Genomic DNA, 20,560 nt, shown 5'->3' with positions numbered 1-20,560 from the left:
GTGTAAGAGCTATTTGACCATGAAGGAGAGTGATGGGGTGCTGCGCCAGATGACCTGGCCTCCACAGTCACCGGAACTGAACCCAATCGAAATGGTTTGGGGTGAGCTGGACCGCATCTCTGGGAACTCCTTCAAGACTGTTGGAAGACCATTTCAGGTGACTACCTCTTGAAGCTCATCAAGAGAATGCCAAGAGTGTGCAAAGCAGTAATCAAAGGAAAAGGTGGCTACTTTGAAGAACCTAGAATATGACATATTTTCAGTTGTTTCACACTTTTTTGTTATGTATATAATTCCACATGTGTTAATTCATAGTTTTGATGCCTTCAGTGTGAATCTACAATTTTCATAGTCATGAAAATAAAGAAAACTCTTTGAATGAGAAGGTGTGTCCAAACTTTTGGTCTGTACTGTATATATCACTATATTCAAAATATTTGCGAATTCTCAAAGTGCCGATATTCGCGATTAATATTCGCTATTCGAATATTAGCGCCCAACACTATACAGTATATATTCAACAAAGACTCAACATAGCAGACAAAAACACATAGAACTTAAATGTCAGAATGGTATAAAGGGGTTATCTGGGCTGTAGATATTGATGACATACTCAGGATCAGTGATGAGCGGCAGGGGCAATATTAGAATTCGCGATATTTCAAGAATATTTGGGTGAATATTCGTCATATATTCACAAATTCGTGATCTCCAGTCATAAATTTTATTGATTGCGAAAATCAGCAATCGCAAAATTCACGATAAGAATTTGCGATGCGAAAATTTGCGATCAACACTACTCCTAAAGTCAAAGATATCGCAGCCTTCTCATTGGCCCACAAGCAAGAAGCAGTAAAGGATCATGGGCACTGATGAAAAAAAATCTAAAATATTCACGATTATGAAGCTATAGCACTATATTTCAGATATTTGTGAATTCTCGAAGTGCCAATATTCACGATAAAAATTCGCTATTAGAATACTCGCGATCAACACTACTCAGGATAGGTCAGCAGTATCAGAATGGTTAGGGGTAGAGATGAGCGAATCAAAGTTGAAGAAGTGGATTTTTTTCCTAAAATGGCTGCTGCACGTGTTAGGACATGGAGCAAAGAATTCTGGAAACAAGGGATCACCCACAATGCCATGCTTGCAGCCAATCAGAAGCAAGCCAGCCCCTGTGATATCACAGCCCTGTAAATAGCTTCAGCTATCTTGGATTCAGCCATTTTCCAGTGTACTTAGTGCAGAGAGAGACATCAGCAGGCGCTAGGGAAAGTGGTAGAAAAGACTTTAAAACTTTTTTTGGGCTGAATAGAAGTTCAGGGAAAGATCATTAGAATTGTAGCTAAAGGATAGGGAGGAATAATTCCACAGTATTGAAGCAGAACAGGGTTCAATACGGGAGTGTATTACACTTTGCTGCACTGAGTGGGGATCCAAATTGCCATTATACTGCGGCTTTCAGGTTTGCAATAGATGATACCTCTGTAATTCCAGCAAACCTTGCTTGTTATTGGGGTGCAAGTGCTGTGTGATACAGCCATTAACAGTGTATTACTAGGAAATATTTCAACGTCTTAGCCCTTCTGTGGTGCAGTTATATGTTCTAAAGCAGCAGTCCCCAACCGCTGGGCCGCGGCCCAGGACTGGGCCCTGGAAGATTGTTTGCCGGGCCGCGGCAATCAGGGCCGTCTTTAACGCGGTACTAATGAAGCACTTCCATTATGGTCTTCCATTCATTAGTACCGGAGGACCAGGAAGTGGTGAAGGATCTGTACTCACCGCTTCCTGGTCCTCGGCTTGGCTGTCGGTGTGCAGGGCTGCACACAGTGTGACCTCACACTGTGCGCCACGCCCGCGATACACAGCCGACAGCAGGATGAAGAGGATCACGATGATGAGGAGCAGTGGCGTCCAGGAGAAGGAGAGGTAAGTGTTTTAATTTTACTCTTTTTGCGCTGATGGCTGTCTGACATGGGGGCTGATGGCTGTCTGACATGGGGGCTGATGGCTGTCTGACATGGGGGCTGATGGCTCTCTTACATGGGGGCTGATGGCTCTCTTACATGGGGGCTGATGGCTCTCTTACATGGGGGGCTGATGGCTCTCTTACATGGGGGGCTGATGGCTGTCTGACATGGGGGGCTGATGGCTGTCTGACATGGGGGGCTGATGGCTGTCTGAAGGTTGGGGGTTGATCTCAGGCATTGGGGGTCTGATCTGAGGTCTGATTAACATTGGGGGTCTGATTGCTGGTCTGACCTGAGGTGTAATGGAAAATATTTTTTCTTATTGTTCTCCTCTAAAACCTAGGTGTGTCATATAAATCAAAAAATACGGTACAGTGCAGCAGAGACCAGTACAGCAGAGACCCTAGTCAGTTTATATAGTAGTTATATATTTGAATATGCACCTTCTGTTTTGTTATGCACGTGAATCAGTCAGCGCCGACCAGCAGCCCCTAAGCCCTGCCCCAAAACCCCCCACCCCACCCGGTCCCTGGGAAAATTGTCTTGCATGAAACTGGTCCTTGGTGCAAAAAAGGTTAGGGACCACTGTTCTAAAGCATTTTTTGGCGTGTATAAGTGGAAAAAAATAAGGGCTTATCTGCGTTCAGCGGTGCAGCTATATGTTCTAAAGCCTTTTTTGGGGTGTATTAGTGCAAAAAAAAAAAAGGCTTATTAGCTGTTGTGTGGTGAAGTGAGAAAATTACAGCCTTTTTTGGCATGTATTAGTGGAAAACTAAAATGATTATTTGCCATTAAGCGGTGCAGTTATATGTTCCAAAGCCTTTTTTGTGGTGTATTAGTGGGGGGAAAAAGGGCATATTTGCCGTTGTGCAGTAAAGTGACACAATTAAAGCCTTTTTGGGGGTGTATTAGTGGGAAAAAAGTATTATTTGCCGTTCAGCGGTGCAGTTATATGCTCTAAAGCCTTTTTTGGGGTGTATTAGTGGAAAAAAGGGCTTATTTGCCGTTGTGCAATTAAATGACAAAATCACTGCCATTTTTGGGGTGTATTAGTGGAAAAAAAAGTCTTATTAGCCGTTCTAAAGCCTTTTGTTGGGGTGTATTAGTGGGAAAAAAGGCTTATTAGCCATTGTGCGATGACGTGACAAAATTACAGCCTTTTTAGGGTGTATTAGTGAAAAAAAAAAACTTGTTAGCCGTTGTGCGGTGAGGTGACAAAATTACAGCCTTTTTTCGGGTGTATTAGTGGAAAAAAGACTTATTAGACGTTGAGCAGTGAAGTGACAAAATCACAGACTTTTTTGTGGTGTATTAGTGGGAAAAAAAGTCTTATTAGCCGTTCAAAGGCGCAGTTAAATGTTCTAAAGCCTTTTTTGGGGTGTATTAGTGGAAACAAAAAAAGTTTTATTAGCCGTTCAGCGGTGCAGTTATATGTTCTGAAGCCTTTTTTTGCGTGCATTAGTGGGAAAAAAGGGATTAGCCTTTTTGCGGTGAAGTGACAAAATCACAGCCTTTTTTGGGGTGTATTAGTGGAAAAAAGTCTTATTAGCCGTTCAGAGATGCAGTTATATGTTCTGAAGCCTTTTTTCGGGTGTGTTAGTGGGGAAAAAAAAGGCTTATTAGCCATTGTGCGGTGAAGTTACAAAATTACAGCCTTTTTTGTGGTGTATTAGTGGAAAAAAAAAGTCTTATTAGCCGTTCAGCGGTGCAGTTACCCTGTTTCCCCGAAAATAAGACATCCCCCGAAAATAAGACCTACTTCCAGTTTTTGCTCTTGCTGTAATAGACCTAGCGCATCTTTGGGAGCAAAAATTAATATAAGACACTGTCTTATTTTCGGGGAAACAGGGTATATGTTTTAAAGCCTTTTTTGTGGTGTATTAGTAGGCAAAAAAAGTCTTATTAGCCGTTCAGCGGTGCAGTTAAACGCTCAAAAGCCTTTTTTGGGGTCTACTAGAGGGGAAAAAAAGTCTTATTAGCCGTTCAGCGGTGCAGTTATATGTTCTGAAGCATTTTTTCGGGTCTATTAGTGGGGGAAGAAATTGCTTGTTAGCCTTTGTGTGGTGAAGTGACAAAATGACAGCATTTTTTGGGGTGTATTAATGTCCTTTTTATTTATTTATTTGATCTCACATGTCAGACAGAGAAGTGACAGGCCCTGCACAGGGGAGGGGCAGAGTCCTAAATGTTTCTGGCACCGACACAGGTCACAGCAGAGTAAGGAGGCATGGCAGCAGGGGTTACTTTGAGAGACCTGAGCTCCCGGTGTCATCTAGCGGTCGTGTCTTGACCAGCAAGCCAGCGGTGCTTGAATGGTTGACTCGGTCATCCACTTCGTCCCATGTGACATCAGACACCCCCAGCCAAGAGTCGGTGGGTTCGTCAGACACAACCCTTAGTTTGCATGGCCCGGGAGCAGGCCCTATGTCCTCACCTGTCCTCAATCTGCCTCTGTCCTTTTCTCTTCCCTCAACCAGACAAGTATTATATGCTGTGGGCTCAGCTCCACTATACAACGAGGACGAGCTACTAGAGGACAGTCAGCAGCTACTGCCCAGCCAAGACCTGGAGGAGACATCCTCCGCTTCCTCCAGTAGGCTGACAAGTAGTGATGAGGAAAGTGGCATGGGAGCTGGTGTTGCGAGCGGTCAGGCTCCTGGCTCAGACACCGTTGACGAGGACATCAGTGACAAGCAGACAGTACTCAATGATGATGTAGCTGATCGCAATTGGGAGCCGGGTGACATAGGGGCTTAATCATCATCGGGAGAAGAAGGTGGCAGCTTGCACGTGAGGCAGCCACCAAGTCGGTAACGTGGGTGGCAGCAGTGGGAGGTTGGGAGGCAAACATGCCTGGGGTAGACCATCCGCTTCGCAGGAGCCTACCTGCCTCAAAGGTAGTGGTGCAGGGTTTCACGGAGGCAGTGGCCATAGCAGTCAGTCAGTGTGGATTGTTGGGGGTAAAATCACTTACTCGGAGGTGTGGCAGTTTTTTGTTAAGCCGCCGGAGGAGGTGAACATGGCTATTTGCCGAATCTGTGGGCAGAAGTTGAAGCGTCAAGCGTCAACATATGCAGTATCATCATAAAGTGGCCTGGGAGAACTGTGGCTCCAATTTTATGGTTCAGCCTGCTGCATCACCCAGTGGCACGCACCCTATTTCAGGCAGTCAAGGCTCCACCACCTCAGCCGAAGGAAGCTGTCTGTCCTTCCCATCATCTACCGGTCCTGATGCGCCTGCTCCTCGCCCTCCTACTCCTCGTCACTCATTTTGTCAGCAGGCGATCACCGATTGCCAAGAGACAGCAATACGCGTGTGGTTATCCTATGGCGCAGACGCTGAAAGTGCTCCTGACCAGGTTGCTGGTACTGCAGTCCCTCTCTTTCCAAGTGGTGGACTCTGCACATTTCAGAGAAATGATGGCTTGTGCCGAGCCGAGGTGATGAGTCCTAAGCCATCATTTCTTTGCCAAAAAAGCAGTACCAGCCCTGCACACACATGCAGAACAGAAAGTGGACCAGTCCTTGAGCCTGTCGGTGTCTGCCAAAGTGCACAGCAGCGCCAACATGCACGGTCAGGGACAATACATGTCCTTTAAAGGCCCACTGTGTGAATGTGGTTCCTGCCCAGCCACACCAGCAACTTGGCCAGATGATGCTGCTTCTGCCTCCATGTTCTCATGCCATTGGTCCTGCGACAATGTCCGCCTCTGCCTCCTCATCCACCGCCGTGTCTTCAGCCTCCACTGCAGGGATAATCCACAATGATCCTCCAGCATACCACATGTGCAGGGCACGCCAATGTCACGCTGTTCTACACCTTGTTTGCTTGGGTGAACGAGTTCACACAGGAGAGGAACTGCTCCGTGTCCTTAATCAAGAAATTGAATCCTGGCTTTCTTCGCAACAACTCAAAATCGGAATAATAGTGACCGACAACGGGAAGAACATGGTGTAGGCTCTGCGTCAAGGAGGGCTGCCCTGCATGGTGCATGTGTTCAATCTGGTTCTCAAGCGGTTTCTGAAATCTTCCACCCATCTACAAGACATCCTAAAAATGGCCAGGAAAATTTGCATGCACTTCAGCCACTCGTACAACGCCAAGCACACCCTCCTTGAGCTGCAGCGGCAGAACGGCCTTCCCCAACATGAAACATTTTCACCTGTTGTAATTTTACCCTCCATATGTTGGACCAACTATACGAACAGAGAAAGGCCATAAACTATTTCTTGATGATTCAAGCGGACAGGAGTACTCCCCTGTGTAACTTCGATATCAGCCAGTGGCAGCTCATGCATGACACCTGCCGTTTGCTCAGGCCCCTTGAGGATGAAACATTATTTGTCAGTCGCCAGGACTACGGGATGAACAATGTAATTTCATTCCACTGCTTTATATCCTGGAACAGATGCTGGCAAATCTGGCTGGTCAAGGGATTGGAGACGTGGCGCCTACATCTCACGGCCACATGAGCGAGGTGGGGGCTGAACTGAAGGAGGAGGACATTGGAGCACAAGCAATGTGTAGCAAAATCTGTGGTTTTTCTACATAGGTAACAGGAGAATTGGAGCAGGAGTAGCAAGAGGGAGATGAGAAAGACGAGGCAGATGACCCAGGCACACCGTGGCAGTATGCAGTGGAGATGGAGGCAGGGAATCGCTCTGTCACTTGCACAAATGGCTTGCTGCATGCTCACTTGCTTGGGTAGTGACAGCCGAATTGTCACCATTCAGCAGAGGGATGACTTCTGGCTCTCCACCTTGTTGGACCCTCGCTACCGGTCCAAAATGGGGGCCTTTTTTACACCCGCTGAGAGGGAGAACAAACTGAACTACTATAGAGACATACTATGTAGTCAGTTGGCCGATGCTTATCTACGCCATCGTCCATCCTCTCGCAGGTCTAACCGAGGGGCCCTCTGTGCTCTCGTTCCACTGCCATGGCTGCTGTGGCGGGGTGGTGGGGGGGGGGTTAGAAACAGTACCAGCTCAATTAGCAGCAGCTTGAGTCTAGAGTCGCTGATGAGCAGCTTTCTTCACCTGCCTAGTGAAGAAACTACTCAGCAGCAGCTAGACCTGGAACAGAACCTGAACCAGCAGGTGCTGGCATACTTGGACAGCACCCTGCCAGCCCACATTGAAGATTTGCTAGACTACTGGGCAGCCAAACTGGATTTGCGGCCGCAACCGACCGAGTTTACCCTGGAAAAGCTGTCCTGCCCGGCCAGTAGTGTGGCATCAGAGCGGGTGCTTAGTGCAGCAGGGGCCATAGCTGCACCAAGGAGAACTCGCCTGTCCACCCAAAATTTGGAGAGTGACCTTTGTCAAAATGAATCAGGTGTGGATCAGCCAGGATTTCCTCACACATATGCCTGATGCATCAGATTAGATTATCCATGCTGCCTCACCAAAACCTTGACAAAAGGGACTGGTTTCTTCTGGGTACCTGCTTCAGCTACTATTCTGATGCTGCCACCCCCCTGATGCCACACATCTGATGCCAAGTGCTCCTTCTTACACCCACCATCGTTAGCGTGTACTGTTATTGCTGCTGCCAACTCACAACTGTGTCTATGGGCCACTCTGTGTCCTCCTCATGCTGCTGCTGCCACCTCCACATTATGTCACCTTGCCACTCTGTAGTCTCCTCATGCTGCTGCCAACTCACAACTCTGTCTCTGGGCCACTCTGTGGTCTCCTCATGCTGCTGCCACCTCATCACTATGTCACTAGGCCACTCTGTGGTCTCCTCATGCTGGAGCCAATTCACAACTGTGTCTCTGGGCCACTCTGTGGATCCTCATGCTGCTGCTGCTGCCACCTTCACACTATCTCATTGTGCCACTCTGTGGTCTCCTCATTCTGCTGCCACCTCCACACTATGTCACCTTGCCACTCTGTGGTCTCCTCATGCTGGTGCCAACTCAAAACTCTGTCTCTGGGCCACCCTGTGGTTTCCTCATGCTGCTGCCACTTCAACACTCTGTGGTCTCCACATGCTGCTGCCAAATAACCACTCTGTGGTCTTCTCATGCTGCTGCCACATCACCACTCTGTGATCTTCTCGTGGGGCTGCCACATCACCACTTTGTGGTCTCCTCATGCTGCTGCCACATCACCACTATGTCACTGGGCCACTCTTTGGTCTCCTCATGCTGATTCCCCCTCACCCCTATGTAATTGGGCCATCCTGTGGACTTCTCATGCTGTTCCCATCCTCCCCACTCTGTGATTGGGCCACTAGTGTCCCTGTTTGGCCTTGTTGACATCATAATTTATTTGACCCTTCTTCCGATCTGTCAGAAGGAAGGAAAAATGTCTATGTAGCAGATGGTCTGTATGGTCCCATTAGAATTGGCTTATGATTTGGTAGCTAAAAGCAGGAGTGGGTACAAAACACAGAAGACATGCAAATATTCCATTCACGTGTCATCTCTGTTTTGGATCCACTCCTGTTTTTTTTTTGGGCTCTAGCAATACTGATGGATTACTGACCAAATGCTTACCGAGTGAAGGTGGATGCTCAACAAACAGGATCAGTTTTTTGGGGGATTTTTGTTCTGACGGTTCAAAGGAAGGACAAAATAATCAGTGACGTCAACACAGACTTACCACTAACACTCTCTCCACTCTGTTGGGGGGGCTCTACTTGCATAAGCGTTTAATAGAACAGGTTCTGTAGACATCTATGAGGAATCAGCTGATGATGGTGTAAAAGGAGTGGGCCCTTTCACACTATAGTAGGATCTTGGGCCTCTGCACGGTTCTTTATACCTGGCGCTAACATCGACCTGTAAGGCTGAGTTCACACTTCAGTGTTTTTAAATGCGATTCACCACGAATAAATTCAGATCGAATCAAATCTTTTCAGAAGATTTAGCGAACCGGCTGAATTGAATTTTTTTGAAATCTCTAGTTAGGGGCCAACTGGCACCCCCACCAATTAACTGGTTTGAGTTGGCTTGGTGCCAGGTACTGACCAGATAAAGAAAGCTCCATGCTCTGTGTGGTTTCTGGTGCCACGTAATGAAGCTCAGCTCTGATTTACATTAAACTACCCCAGCGTGGCTACTACACAGAGTTGTGCGCCTCTGTTCGGTACACTGGTTAGTTTCTAACCTATCGTATATAATCTAAATGAATACATATTGTCCTAGCCCCATTTAAGATATACATTCCTTATCTAAAGCCAAACTGTATATGGTTCAACATTCAATGAAAACCTCACCAATCCCTAGAACCCAATCTCATACTGTATATGCTTGATTGCTGTCAATAAAATTAATTGGGGTACAGAAACCAATATGTGATTCATAGTTTTTTTTATTACACTTTCATGACATGTTTAACAGAAGACAGTAACGTGAACAGCCAGTAGTTTTACTTAAAGGTCCTTTTACACAACTTAAGGTAAGAACACAATAACTGCTCCTGTAAAGGTGGTGCCAATCACTCTGGACTGCTGCAGATAGCCAAGTACAGCGTTCGGCTATTTCCGGTGGTCTCATAGAGACTGAATGGAGTGGCAGGGAGCATGCCCAACCTGCTACCCCATTGGATGGTCAGTGGTTCATCTGTGAAAACCTCAGTGAAGAAACTGTCTGGTCCCTGTTTATGTTTTTTGCCCTTCATGTGTCATCTATATTCAAGGGACACTGCTAGGCTGAAATTTTATTTCTAGAGCATCTGCTTCCAATGGTCTGTGGTTTTTTCATAGATGCTATCATGGTTTTCACAAACTCATACACTATAGTGTAGTTGTGGAATCTGCAATCATGGACAAAAAAAGGTATGTTTCCGTGGTGTAACCATGGACTCATGGTTGTGGAAAAACAATAGACACCTTAAAGTCAATGGATGCATGTGCTGTCCGTGGAGAACATGGAAAGCACATGTCTGTGAATCAATTATGTGTGAAAAACGCTTTAGTTATCTTCTATCCTTTGGATAGGGATTGACTTCCATTTTTGCATTTTCATTTTTTACTCCTGACCTTCAGAGAACCATAACTTTTTTAAATTTTTCATTCACATAGCCATACGAGGACTTGTTTTTTGTGGGACAAGTTGTACTCTTGAATGGTACATTCTACTACTACATTGAATACAACGTAGTAGTAAGCTGGAAAAAAAATTCAAATGAGGTGGAAAAATGCAATGCTGTCACGGTTTTATGGGTTTAGCTCTTAAGGTGTTTCCTGTGCGGTAAAACTCATTTATGCCTTTCATTCTCTGGGTCAGTACCATTATAGCAACACCAAATTTGTATAGTTTTTCTACTTTAAAAAATAAAGACTTATTATATTATATAAGACTGAAATATTTTTCTGTTTTATTGCCACATTCTAACCCCCATAAGTTTATTTTTATTTTTTATAGTTACATCTACAGAGCTGTGTGAGGGTTCATTTTATGTGGGGTGATCTGCAGTTTCCAGTGATACCATTTTGGGGTGTGTATGACTGTTTGACCACCTTCTATTCAATTGTTTGGGGATAAGCAACAAAAAACTGTGAATCGACCATTTTCATTTTGAGTTTTTCCATTATGGCATTCACCGTACTGTTTGGGATGCCTACGGTGTTTATTTTTTATCATTTATTTATATTTATTTTAATTATGGGGAAGGGGGGGTGATTAGAATTTTTTTTTATTTTTTTTATTTACCTGAGTGTGCAATCATCAGATTGCTTTTCCTATACATTAATGTAATTTATATTAGTTGATATGAAATTCAATATATTCAGATGCAGTGCTGCCACCTCCAGGCCTACACTGGAATATACCTGTGATAGGTGTGGTTGCTTCCTATAGGCTCCAGCCTATGATCACCAAAGAATAGCTTTCCCAAACTCAGCGCGGGAAAGCTGTTCTGTTTTAGATGCCATGGTCTCAATTGACCATGGCATCTGAAGGCTGATTGCAGACATTAGCCCTGGGTGCCTGCTGTGTAAAATTCACAACATGTACTTGTACGTTGGCGGTCGTGAAGGGGTTAATGAATTAACAAAATAATGCCCATGCTTGACTCAGCTTCAACATGTTCATCAGTCCGCCATCAGCTAATGCATGTCTACAGCTAGAATTAGAAACGTGAAGTCTGTAGTTTATGCTGAAGCACAGATGTCTTTCCGAACATTTTAATGGAAAGGGAAAAAATATAAACACAGTTACAAACTAGCACCAGATTATGAAGATGAAATAAAATGTCATCATTAAAACCTACAAGAACATAAGAGAAAAAAGTGCTTAAACATATGCTTTCCAACTGACTGCTACCACTTCATTATGCCCATAGAGTTTATGTGATTTATTTCAGCTCCAGTGCACTGAAAGCCTTATTCAATGGCTTGTGTTCTGCCTACTTGAGGGAGCAACACAATTCTTTATAATTCCAGTTTGAAAAAAAAGATATACTGTAATTTGAGTGAAAATGAAAGAAGGCTTCAGGTACCCAAAATTTGGGTTATAACAGAGGAATCAAATTCATGTGCTGTGAAAGAAAAAAATTGCATGAAGAACAGCCACATAATCTTTTGTTCAACACAGAACAAAAATAATGGGGGAGACATACCAAGACTGGCACCAGTCTTGATCTCCCTGCACTGCCGTGAGATGCACCTAATTTATTAAGAGGCGGAAACCTTTTAACAAATCAGGCGCATCACTGCGTGCGCCAGAAACTGAAGTCTACGTCAACTACAGGCTGGCGTAAACTTCAGCTATAATGTCTATCACTTTCTGATGATAGTTATGATAAATGCGTTGGGCAGAGCAAAGCCACGCCCCTCCTGCTAAGCAACGCCCCCTTTTCCTCAGCACAAAAGCCAAGAAGCTCATAAAGTGGCAATTTATGGTGCACACATGGTACGCGCCATAATCTGAGACTTTTTTATGCCAAATAGTGGCGTAAACAGCTTAATAAATGTCCCTCAGTGTGTTTTTATATGGAGACAGCCAACAAGTTAACAGATCTAATTGCATCATTAGTACCTTAATCCTTTTGCATTTTCATTTTTCTTCCCTATCTTCCTTGAGCCATAACTTTTTTATTTTACATTCACATAGCTGTATGAGGACTTATTTTTTATGGGACAAGTTGTACTTTCTAATGCCACCATTTAATATGGCATACGATGTAGTGGGAAGCGGGAAAAAAATGGAATTGGAAAAGAAAACGCACCCTCCACCGTTTTACGTTTTTTTTCCAAAGGCGTTCAGTTTGCAGCAAAACTGACCTGTGCCCTTTATTCTCTGGGTCAGTACAATTACAACAATACCACATATTTATAGTTTTTTATGTCTAAAAATAAACTTTGAGAAAAAAAGTTTTTTTCTTTACATCACCATATTCTGACCCCCATAACTTGTTTATAGTTATATCTACTGAGCTCTGGGAAGCTCATGTTTTGCGGTACAATCTGTAGTTTTTATTGTTTGATACCATTTTGGAGTGTGTGTGACTTTTTATTCACATTTTATTACATTTTTTGTGGAAAGAGCGATAAAAAAAAGGCTAATTTTCCATTTTGACCCTTTTTCCATTATACCATTAGCCGTATTGGAAAAATATTTTTATTAGTACAGGTGTTTTCGGTAACAGTGATACCCATGATGTTTATATTTTTTGTTATTTAGATATTAACTTTTTAATTCTACGGAAAGGGGGGTGATTTAAACTTTTATATTTTATACATTTTTAATATATTTTTTTAGATTTATTTAAACTTTTTTATGCTTTTTGAATCTCGTATTTAAGCCTACAAAATCCATTTATTTAAAAAATTCAGAACAATCTTGGATTTTTTAGATCCATTAATTGCTCAGAATTGCTCATTTGCTATGTTGGCCTGCCACCAGGTGGCCATAATAAGAATTGCAGCTTCAAAACTCTCTTCAGCGAGACCCAGCACATTGAAATCAATTTCTGGCATCCTAAATGGCTGCAGAGGATGCTGGTAAGAAGTGCTTCCGGGTTTTTCACCCTTTAGATGCTGTGATCTCACTTGATCACGAAATCTAAAGGCTTCAATGACTGCGGTCGTGGTTATTAGCCGCAGGTCTCTACTGTTTGAACCAGCGGAGATCTGCTGGCCATGACATCTGCTGCATGCATGAGAGGGGACCATGTTTGCCCATCGCCGTACATGTATGGCACTGGTAGCGAAGGGGTTAAAGAAATACTATGTACTGAACAGGGAATAAAAAATAAAAAAAGCATTATTGCTCTTGATCACTGTAGCCAATCACTGGCCACTGGGCCACACATGCAAGCATTAGCGCTGAGATCAGTGACTGATTGCAGTGCTCATGTGCATGTACCGCATTTTATCGCTGCAGGGAAGTAGACAAAGATCAATGGGGACCACCATAGCTGCAGCAATGGAGTGGTGAGGGTGCCCTGTATTAACGTTCTCTACATGATAAATGCAGTTTGTTGAAGTGAGACAACCCCTTAAAGGAATCAACCTCCTATATTGTCAATAGGCACTCATTAAGAGTAATCATCTGCCCCTGTAAAAGGCCCCATAGAAGTTATTCACAGTTTTTGCTTTCACTGCTTATTTTTATTTTTTTTGCTTTTTGAAGTCGAAACCAGGAACGAATCCTACAAAAAAAGGGCATGTATAATTATTTTTTAATCCTGGTTGGCTTTAAAAAATAAATAAAATAATAGATTAAAAAAACTGACCATATACTGTGTATAATGTGTGAATATGGCCTTATGCTTACTGTTTTACCCCTCTACCTTTGCGCCACAATCTGTGCCAGAAATGCGCCTAATTTAAACATACTTCTGTTTACTAAATGACCCCCTTTGTTTCCAAACAGTATAAGGAGGAAGTTTGATACATCTAACATTAAATTCCAGTGGGCTGTGCGCAATAGTCTGCACAAATTGCAATTCATCTATTTGTTCACAATTTCCAAAAATGTTGTGTTTGATTTTTACCTCCTGGTTGGCAACGACAAGTTCTTCTTCCAGTGCAGATACTCTCTCTAAAGAAACCCTCAGCCGTTCTCTCACCTAGAAGAAAAACAAAAATGTACAGTAACATGTTTTCTGGTTCTATTAGGCAACCTAGCATTCAGGGGACTGTATCATGAGGGTAATATTTGAGATCAGCTTTACTTGAGTCTGTGTTGACATACTTTGTGCCACATTTATCAAATGTCCTGCATTGTTTAATTTGGTGCAACTTAACACTTTTGACTAGAAATGCTATTCCAGTTTCTCTAAACCATCCCCTAACTGCAGCGAGTTTGCAAAACATTTTGTTTTAAAAAGTCATAGTGATTATATGAAATACATTAACATTGCAGACTAACATTGCTAACTTTCCCATTTACTTCAGAAAACTGGAGTGCAGAAATGCAAAAAGTCCCAACATTTTTGCTCATCACCTAAAAAAGTTGCAAAGTCCCTATATTGCAATATTTTTGAAGCCAGAATTCTGGAATGCAGGGCTTGATAAATCCCAGTATATGCGTGCTTTGTTTAAATTCTTTCTTTATTCAAGTTTTTCAAGGTCAAAAAGTAATTCTGTAAATGTAAATCAATATCACAAACGTAAATAAGATTAATATACATAGCATTAAATGTCATGACATGTATTACAATGAAATTCTACAATAATAAAGTAGTTATATAAAAAAAAATATCTAGTTCTCAAGAGCTATTGAACCTATAACAGTTGATGCTGGGGCGACAGGCAATCAAATAGCAAATCAGGACCGAAGTCTTTATTGATAGCACGATGTTATGCTTGCCATTTGTTATGCGCCTCTATCACTACAGTTTCCTAGTATTTCGGAATTTAGTCAACTTCTAACTTACTGAGTGTAACAATCTTATCGGGTCATCCCAGCTACATCTCAAAAAGAACAGTAACTTGGGGGGGAGAACAATTTAACAGGGGATGCATGGGGGGGGGGGGAGGTGGAGGGAGGGGAATCAGGCTTAATCTAACCTTATGAGTACAGGGTCAAGAATGTTGAAGCTGAATAGTTAAAGAAATTTAGTTATGGCATTGTTTCCTAAGAGTTTGATCCAAGGGTCCCATGTTTGGTGGTACCTGGGCTTATTATCGTCTCTAATTTGTCTTACCTTTTCATAATTGTGTAAGGTATGCATCTCTTTCAACCATTCTGAGATGGATGATCGCATGCTCCCAGACATATCCCCGCTATGTTGGAGATGTGAAACATATAGGGGCACTATATCCCACATTTGGGTTCACTGCAAACAATTAGAAACCTTTTGGAAATCCATTACCGTGATAATCAACAAAACTTTTAACACGGCAGCTAAAATTCCCCCAAATCTGATTCTATTCAGTGTATTCAATATACAAACTTCTACTATCAAGCATCCTTTAACACTACACATGTTAAACGTAGCCAAGCTACGTATCCCTAAACTATGGAAAGTATATATGTGCTTTGATTTGATATGATTTTCTCAAAATTAGAAAAAAAGACAATATGGAAAATACAGGTAAATACTAATATAGTTTCTTTATACAGCATCACCATATTCCACATCGATTTATAATTCAGAGGGTACATGTACACATCAAAATAGACACCACAAAAATATAGGCTAATATACAATTGAAGCATGAGGAGTGAGGGCCCTGCTTGCAATCTATGAGGAAATAGGGTGACACAAAAGATAAAACTGATTGAGAAATAAAGTGATCCTGCCATCTTTGTTCTAAATAGAGTAATGCAGACAGACAGAGCTGCATGAGATAGTGTATTAAGTGAGGGGATTATTGTTAGATGTTCTGAAGAATGAGGGGTGGGGGGTGAACAGGGAAGAGTCAGTTTAGAGAACATGATAAGCCTGCCTAAAAAGATATGTTTTTAAAGGGATACTGTCATCAACTTTATGCCGACTTTACTGAAGGCAGCATAAAATAGTGACAGAAATGCTGATTCCAGAGAACTGTTGCAGCTTGAGAAAAGTCTTGGAGACAGGAGTAAGAAGTTGTAATAAAGGAGAATGTTAATCTTAAATCATTGAGAGAATGGAGAGCACAAGTAGGGTGGTAAACAGAAATGATGGCAGATATGTAGGGAGGTGCAGCACCGTGGAGAGCTTTATGAATAATAATACCACAGACTGAAATTGAAATATCAGTTTTAGGTAGGTAAGTAAATAAGGAAAGACATGAAGATCAGTTTATGAGAGATTCAGCTTTAGGTAGAAAGAGAACATGATGTTAGAGACAGCTGCCAGACAACCACTGGTGTTTTGTAGTACTGGTCGAGTGATGTCAAGGGATGAGATAAATAGTTGGGTGTCATCAGCATAGAGATTGTACTGAAAACCAAATTTGCTGATGGTGCGTACCATGGGGACTGTGTAGAGGAAAAAAGAGTGGGCCTAGGATTAAACCCTGAGGAACGCTAACAGCAAGATGATGAGAAGAAGCAGCACCAGCAAATGATACACTGAAAGAGCAGCTAGAAAGACACAAAAAAAAATCAGGAGAGAACAGTGTCCATGAGGCCAATAAAGTAGAGAATGCAAAGGAGAAGTGTCAAAGCTGCAGAGAGATCCAGAAGAATACGTAGAGAGTAGTTGCCATTCCTTTTCTCGAGCTCATTAGAATATATGAAAAATAAAGATACAGTGTACACATTAGTGGGATTTTTAGCAATTAGCCCATAATTAAGGGAACAATAAAAACTAGTCTTGCAATAAATTGCCAGTAAAAGTATTCTAAAAACAAACAGGAAATAAATTATGGATAATAAATTTAGTGGAAAAAGAAAACCGAAAAACAGATCACAGAATGAAGTTATGTTATTATGTTTGGTGAATTCACAGATAGTAGATTTGTTTTTGAAAGACTAAAAATTTGTTCCATTCATCTGAATAGGGCTGTTTCTGGGGCAAGCACATGGATTTCTTGAAGACACATTCAGATAAATGAGATAGTCGCAGAAATTTCTGCAACAAATCTGATGCGTGTGAATATGATTAAGGGCTTGCCTCAACACAACCCGTATCTAAATGCTCTTTTAGGGTATAAGGACCTCACAGTGTGGTCCCCCACTGGGAATCCACTTTATGTGCAAGAATAGGAAACCATTCTCTAAGACATCCCGGTTAACATAAGAATAACCATATAAAAACATTATGAATGGTTAAAAGAAACTGTATCATGCAGTAGATGACAAATGTTATATAGCCCCTTGCAGTCCAATGATAGCTAAACTCTCCTGTCTCCACCAACCATAGTGAAGAGATGTTGGTAAAGAACCAAGGTTGAGCATACATACCACTCTGAACAAACACTCTATAGCAGGGGTGCACAACCTGCGGCCCGGGGGCCACATGCGGCCCTCAATACCATTCTATGCGGCCCCCAAACATCTGGCAGCAGACATGTATCTCTATGTCTTGTGGCTGCTCACATGAATCTTTCATGCATTGTCCCATTAGATGGGAGTACTAGAAGTGTAACTAGACATTGATGATATATACTGTATGTTCAATATGCCATAAATATAGCATTTCACTTGGTAATACCCCTTTAAAGTTTATTTTAGGCCCTTGGAATTGGTTCAGGTTGACAATGTGGCCCCCAACCAGAAAAGGTTGTGCACCCCTGCTCTATAGAAACAGCCAAGCCCATTTTAGCAGTGGAGGGATTAGTGGTCACATCTCATATTCATAGCCTATCCAGTGTATATGTTTTAAATGTTTCTGGCTGGAATACCCATTTAACCTGTCAGAATAATTAAAATTGCGTGACTCCTGGCACCCCTGCCAATCAGGCATTCACTGAAAGAAAACAAGTCATTGCTTATAGACAGAGCAAAGAAAACTGTGCAACTCTGTGGCGTATGCAGCTTGTAAGTAGGAGGTATCATATGTCCACACTAGAAGCATGTTAAGTACTGTTCAGGTTGTAGCAAAAATGCTTTTGAAGGTGCTGATTCTTTTCCAGAAATACAACAATTTATTACAGAGAGTCAGCAGTTCTGACCAAACTGCTGACAGCAATAGGTAGGAGCTGGGAGAGCAGGACAATCATACCTTTTGTGGAGCTTTTTTATTATGAGTAGTGTGAAATTAAATATGAACTTTCATTCAGCCAAATTCTGCTCCAGCAAGTGCCCAATGCTGGGCTACGATATGGAATGCTCTCTGCTCTGATCAACTTCACAGCCCCTCCTCTCTGGTGGCTATAGAGGTCTCCTGGTTGGATGAAACAGCTGTCACTCACAGCAGAGGGGAGGAACTATGAAGCAGCTCAATACAGACAGCACTACACAGTGACGCTCCTCCTCCAGGGCACTTGCTGGGGCAACATCTAGCACAATAAAACTTCTCATTCATGCTGATGTGAAAAGCTCAACAAATGTATTTTTGTCTTACTCGTCCCAGTCCCCACCTCTTGCTGGTACTAGTTTAACATTTAACATGGTCAAAACTGCTGACAGACTCCCATTAAATTTCAACAAAGAACACTCCAGCTAATGTAAGGTTCACATCACATTTTTGCATCCTGTCAAATCACAATACATTAGTAAGTGCCTTGTATTAACTTTCTCTACATGATGAATGCCATTTGCTGAAGTGAGACAACCCCTTTAAGTTTTCTTATTGATTGTAAGCTCTCTCATGAACTGTAAGATTTCTCATTCATTCTGTTCTCACCTAGCTTTGTAAGATTTCTTAGGAATTGTCAGCTCTCTCATTGATTGTAAGCTCTTTCAACAATTGTCAGCTCTTTCGATTGTAAGAACTCGTAGTCTCGTATCAATTGTACGCTCTCACAAGCAAATGGAGAAGGTCAGCTTGCATTTTTTCAGTTTTTTACACTATTTCAGGTTAAATCGATTTGCTGACACGAAGGAGAAGGAAATTTGGTTTCTAGGCGAATTGAATTTATCCAGAAATTTGGATCGAATTCGCTCATCTAATTGTTACAGCTCTTGTTGTAGCTCTCTTATCGATTATAAGCTCTTTCATGAACTGTAGGATTTCTCATTGATTGTAGGCTCCCTCCTAGATTTTAAGTTTTTTTCACCATTTGTAGCTTTCTCATCAATTGTAAGCTCTGTCATTCAGTATAATTTCTCAAACATTTTAGGCTCTCACCGATTATAAAATTTCTCTTTAATTGCAAGGAAGCGTTTGCATTGGCATTATATTATAAGTTCTGTTATAACAGTTATATAACGGAATATAACTGATTTTTAGGACAGAAAGCAAAACGGAAGCCTTTATGAGGCATGCCATTTTGCTCCGTCCTAATACATGTCTATGGGGCCAAATAATGGTTCCGTTTGTTTCCTTTATACATGCTTACTCACTGACTGTACGCTCTCTCCTAGATCGTAAGCTTTCTCATTGATTGCAAGCTTTCTAGTCAATTGTAAGCTTTCTCATCAACTGTAATTGTAAATGTTCTCATAGATTGTCCGCTTTCTCATTGATTGTATGCTCTTTCCTAGACTGTAAGCTCTCTTTCAATTGTAAGCTCCCTAATAGACTGTACGATCTGATCAATTGTAAGCTCTCTAATAGACTGTAAGCTTTCTTATAGAAACATAGAATGTGTCGGCAGATAAGAACCATTTGGCCCATCTAGTCTGCCCAATATACTGAATACTATGAATAGCCCTTGTCCCTATCTTATATAAAGGGTGGCCGTATGCCTATCCCATGCATGCTTAAACTCCTTCACTGTATTTGCAGCTACCACTTCTGCAGGAAGGCTATTCCATGCATCCACTACTCTCTCAGTTAAGTAATACTTCCTGATATTACTTTTAAACCTTTGCCCCTCTAATTTAAAGCTATGTCCTCTTGTAGCAGTTTTTCTTCTTTTAAATATTCTTTCCTCTTTTACCTTGTTGATTCCCTTTATGTATTTAAAAGTTTCTATCATATCCCCTCTGTCTCGTCTTTCTTCCAAGCTATACATGTTAAGGTCCTTTAATCTTTCCTGGTAAGTTTTATCCTGCAATCCATGTACTAGTTTAGTAGCTCTTCTCTGAACTCTCTCCAAAGTATCAATATCCTTCTGGAGATATGGTCTCCAGTACTGAGTACAATACTCCAAATGAGGTCTCACTAGTGCTCTGTAGAGCGGCATGAGCACCTCCCGCTTTCTACTGGTAATGCCTCTCCCTATACACCCAAGCATTCTGCTAGCATTTCCTGATGCTCTATGACAGTGGTGCCCAACCATTTTTCATCTGAGGGCCGCACTAGACATGGCATAAATTTTGCGGGCCACAACCAGATAGCTTTGCCAGAAAGAAATGCACACACTGTGAGGGGGCAAGTGTGAGCATTACTAGAGACCAGACAAAAAAGCCTTGTATGGGGCACTTTTGTGTCTGGTAAAAAGACAGGATTCCGAACGGAAACTGAACGGATCCCATCATAGTCGGTGGAGTCTGTTCAGCTTCTTCCCTGTTGGGCGACAGGAGGAGGGGGAAGCAGGGTCACTAGTGGGGTGACAGGAGAAGGGGGATCAGGGTCACTAGTGGGGTGACAGTAGGAGGGGGAAGCAGGGTCACTAGTGGGGTGACAGGAGGAGGGGGAAGCAGGGTCAC

At 42.3% G+C, this 20,560-nt stretch overlaps 1 protein-coding gene across 1 annotated transcript in view; it reads right to left on the bottom strand.

Moving 5' to 3' along the window:
* The window catches only part of PPFIA2 (PTPRF interacting protein alpha 2), a 439,158-nt gene that overhangs the window by 163,939 nt on the left and 254,659 nt on the right, over positions 1 to 20,560 (bottom strand). The window contains exon 5 of the mRNA XM_044280550.1: positions 13,926 to 14,000. Coding sequence (XP_044136485.1) covers positions 13,926 to 14,000 — 75 coding nt within the window. The remainder of the gene's footprint in view (positions 1 to 13,925; positions 14,001 to 20,560) is intronic.

The sequence above is a fragment of the Bufo gargarizans genome, chromosome 2 (genome assembly GCF_014858855.1).
Source record: "Bufo gargarizans isolate SCDJY-AF-19 chromosome 2, ASM1485885v1, whole genome shotgun sequence".
In the NCBI taxonomy this organism is placed as follows: Eukaryota; Metazoa; Chordata; class Amphibia; order Anura; family Bufonidae; genus Bufo; species Bufo gargarizans.
This window is presented reverse-complemented; position numbering and strand designations above follow the sequence as displayed.